This window comes from Labrus bergylta, chromosome 5 (assembly GCF_963930695.1).
Source record: "Labrus bergylta chromosome 5, fLabBer1.1, whole genome shotgun sequence".
In the NCBI taxonomy this organism is placed as follows: domain Eukaryota; kingdom Metazoa; phylum Chordata; class Actinopteri; order Labriformes; family Labridae; genus Labrus; species Labrus bergylta.
The window spans coordinates 29,019,515-29,023,604 of record NC_089199.1 but is presented as its reverse complement, the minus strand read 5'-3'; the positions used below and the strand labels follow the sequence as shown (position 1 = coordinate 29,023,604).

General features: G+C 41.4%; 1 protein-coding gene across 1 annotated transcript; it reads right to left on the bottom strand.

The window, feature by feature from the left end:
• Positions 1-600: 600 nt before the first annotated feature.
• LOC109988169 (transcription factor 15-like) lies at positions 601-3,648 on the bottom strand. Its single transcript, XM_020639576.3, has 2 exons — positions 2,992-3,648; positions 601-1,852 (listed from the first exon to the last, which is right to left on the bottom strand). Exons 1-2 carry the CDS (start codon positions 3,472-3,474, stop codon positions 1,775-1,777), a joined length of 561 nt encoding a protein of 186 aa, XP_020495232.1. The 5' UTR covers positions 3,475-3,648; the 3' UTR covers positions 601-1,774.
• Between the last annotated feature and the right edge of the window lie 442 nt (positions 3,649-4,090).

The following is a 4,090-nucleotide window of genomic DNA, read 5'->3' as shown; positions in this document are numbered from 1 at the left end:
GTTTCTCACTCAATGTTTTAAGAGTTGAGGTTGGAGAATCTAAGCTCAGTTTACACAAATGACCCCTCATAATACATTTACATTCTGATTTGTTTCCAGGTTTTGATTTACCTAAATCTAAGCTTTCTGCACTTGACCAAATACAAATCCTCTGCACATTTCATGGAGCCTATTTTCTTAATTGCATGACGTTCCTCTAAACAGGTTCTTAATGGACTATACAGAGTATTATGGACATTACTGCTGGAAAAGGATGTTATCTTTGAACTGGGTCAGAGACAAACATCTCAAAGCTGGGTGAATAAATGCAAATCTATTGAAGATTTCGTGTAGAGGTCATTTACAATTAGAGAAATTACTTAACTGTGTTTTTTTTGTGACAAACTGCCTGGACCAAATAGTGACTTTAAACTTTGAAATATAGACTAATAAAAAATACTAGATATGACAACTACAACTCAACAACCAGAATACGTTCTGCATATCAGAAATGAAATCTTAGGTTATTCACAAACTATGCAAAAGCACATGAACCTTTAAGAACTTGTAACAAACACAACAGTTCAGTTGATGGGAAACTAAAAGAGAGAGAGAGGCATGTCTATGTAAAAATAAATTTAATTTCAAAGTACATTACAACATGTATCTGAAAAAGCAAACAAAGTAGTGTCCCACAGATAGCTCCTGTTGCTCACAGCAGCTCGAGTAGTGGTCTGTCCTCTCTCACATATCGTTCCTGAAGCTGCTCCGCACAGTCTGATTGTGAAGCACGCTTACAAAATCATCCTAAGTGACAATCTCAAAGATCTCTGTTTCTTCTCTTCTGTGGGTTTCACAATTAATTATCTCTAGACATCATTTGCACCCCCCTCTTTAGGAACCATTCACATGCAGTGACGGCAGAGGAAACATCACACCTCTCCACACATACAGTCTTCAGATTTTTTTCCAAGGAATATCGCCCTCAACGTTACTCACAGCTCGTTATTCTGACAATGCAACAGCTTTTCCTCAGTGGATGCCAGGCACGGTCGACATTGTGTAAAACCATTTGATGACAATGAGGACCTTTGACATTATCACAAAACAATGCAAACTTTGGGCGAGTTAACCTCATCAGGTTCTTACTCAGCTAAGCGTGTGAGCCACCAAAGCAGCTCTGTGTCTCTGACAGAAGCTTTTATCAAGAAGTCATGCTAACTTTCAAGCAATCTCGGCCATTTTCAAATGATAGGATTTAACTGTAACTTTATAGATGAAACCAAAGAGATTGACTCGTGTGTAATAAAGACATATTTGATTTAAAACAATCTTTGATCTTTATAGATGAAGTTATTATCTTCTGTCAGTTCATGTATTGAAACATGAAGATATCCTTCCTTGCATTTGGAGTACTGGTTGTGTTGTTAAGCTAAGTTTATAGCATGATCCAAAATGATACTACTTACTTCCTGTTTAAAAAATAAAATGCCTAAATTCTTATCCAATGAGATAAAGGCAGAAAAAGGTTATAATTTTCTAATTTTTACAACATTCCCTTCTTCTTCACTTAGAGCGTTGTAACTGTACGTGCTGGTGTCATGCTGGTGAGATTTTGTGCCAGTCCTCCTCTTAGGTCTTGCTGCAGGGTAAAGGGACCGATGAGCCAAGCTCCCTGAAAACATCCGAGCACTCGTAAAAGTCTGTCATGGTGCAGAGATGCTCCTTGAGTCGGGGAATGATCGATGGAGGTCTGCTTTGAAGAGTAGAGCTCATCCCACTCCGAGTCACAGTTTCATCGCCGGCTTATCTGTCTCGCACCGCTCCCATGCATTTTGGGACAATCTCGCCTGTCATGTGAACTGTGTCTCCCCTGTGAACAAAGAGGGAAATAACCTTTAATGCAAACCTTCAACACTAGTAAGGAAACGCAAGTTCAGTTGTTTTCATTGACTGTCCTGAGAAAGGAGATACAGAAAGGAAATGACATAGTTTTCTAACATGAATAAAAAAAATACTGTTTTTCCTTTAAAGGATATCTCCATGCATGCACTGAATGATATGGCACCTATAAATAAACTAAATCCCAACACAGAGATATGAACGTCAGCGTGCACAGAGATCCGTGCAGTTTGTTAACCCCAGTGTGTCACACGACCTTCAGCTGAAGTGGAACGGACTCAGAACCATGTGATGCACTCTGAACTTTCAAAAAGTGTACGGCCTGAATCTGCTCTTTTTGTAAAGTGTCTTGTGGAAACGTTTGTTATGAATCGCCTCAATACAAATAAAAGTTGATTGACTGATTGATAGTCCAAGAGATGTACAAATAAAAACACACAGGACGTCTATGAGGCTGATTCTTCCATTAAATGAAATGTTCTGAAACCTTAAATTCTGATGTTAAAACAGCTTAAATACATATAGTAACCACTGCTTAAGAAATAGTCTAATCGCAAGGATGCATGTTCATTGTGATCTGTGACAGTAGAAGTGACCTGAGCTAGTTTGTTATCTGCTGTATTTTTAAAAAAATGACTCACAAAATGAAATTGACTAATACGCCTACTCACTGATCTGCCCTGCTTCCTTGTTGCTGAACCTCATTCATGAATTTGCCAGTTTTACACTCATCCTTCTGCAGGAACACATTTTGTGATCAGTCCATAAGTTGCATAACTTTGAGGGTAATATTTGAAGTTTATTCGAAATTCGGCATGCATATTGTCCATGAAGTAGGCTATATTTGACCTAATTGGTTCCACAGTAATTATGCACACTTAGTTGAGTCTGTCACAGAAATGATGTTGCAGGGAATAACACAATTATACATTTGAACGGTATACGGAATAGAAGCCGTATTAGCAGTCGACTTTGAGGAATTTTAAAGACATTTTAAATAATAGTGTTTAAGTTTGAGGTTGGCCAAGAAACACACTGTAAGATAGAAGTTAACGATTTGGAAATGGAGTTTTGTGTGACAGCTCCCAGGGTGAAGAAAAATGTACTGACCCCTTTCCGTTGGTTGCTGAGGCAGAATGTGCAGATAGTCCGGGGCTTCTTGCCTTCTTTACGCCCCTTCACCTCCTTGTAGACCGCAGTGAGGCACGGCTGGCCGTCCTCCCTCCCGTCCCCGACCACCAGCACGTTCGCCAAGTGCGCGATGTAGCTGGACGCCAGGCGCAGCGTCTCGATTTTGGAGAGTTTTCTGTCCACCGGCTCCGTGGGGATGAGTGTCCGCAGAGCCGTGAAGGCCGTGTTCACGTTCTGGGTCCGGTATCTCTCCCGGGCGTTCGCGGCGTTCCTGTGCGGCACCACGACGCCGGACTCCAGCCGGTAACCCTCCGCCGGAGTCCCGCAGCAGCCGTAGCTCTGGTCGGTGCTGCCGTCGCTCTCGCTGCGGTTCCCCTCCTCGTCGTCGGATATCAAGGTCAGGTCAGCGGGGTAGGAGAAGGGATGCGTGGACACCGGCCTCAGCATAGTGAAAGCCATCATCACAAGGGGGAAAGTCACTCACTGTTATTTCCAATAAGAAAACAGAGCCGCGCGTAATAGTCGAGGTTACTCCAACCTATAAGCAAGCTGAAGTCCTCGGTTTGTTAAAGACTCTCCCCACAGGATGGACCAGTCAGTATGTTAGTCTTCATAGCAGGGAGGGCTCTTATAGCCACTACAGTAGCACCTCAGCTGTAAGGGGAGGGGTGGGCACACGCACGAGCTCCCATTCTCCCAAATGTTTTGCTCTTAAAAGTCACATTTGGGTATTGCAAAGTGTGGACACCTCAATTACCTTCACCAAAATGAGTTTTTATGAGCTGAGAGCAAACAGGCATAGCTCTATATGTGCAGTTCTTTATACAGCAACTTTTAGGAAATGATACATGGCTTCTTTATACATCTCTTGTCATGCAGGAAATGTATCTCTGAAGGCTTTAAAAGAAGAAGAATGCATGCACTGAGTGCCATTTTAGTGACTTTAATAATAATAATAATAAATTAGATTTATATAGCACTGTTCTAAATACTGAAAGACGCTTTAATGTGCAGATTCTTACACAGAGACCAATTATTCACTGAATGATTTAACAACAAGAGGAATATTGTATGTTCT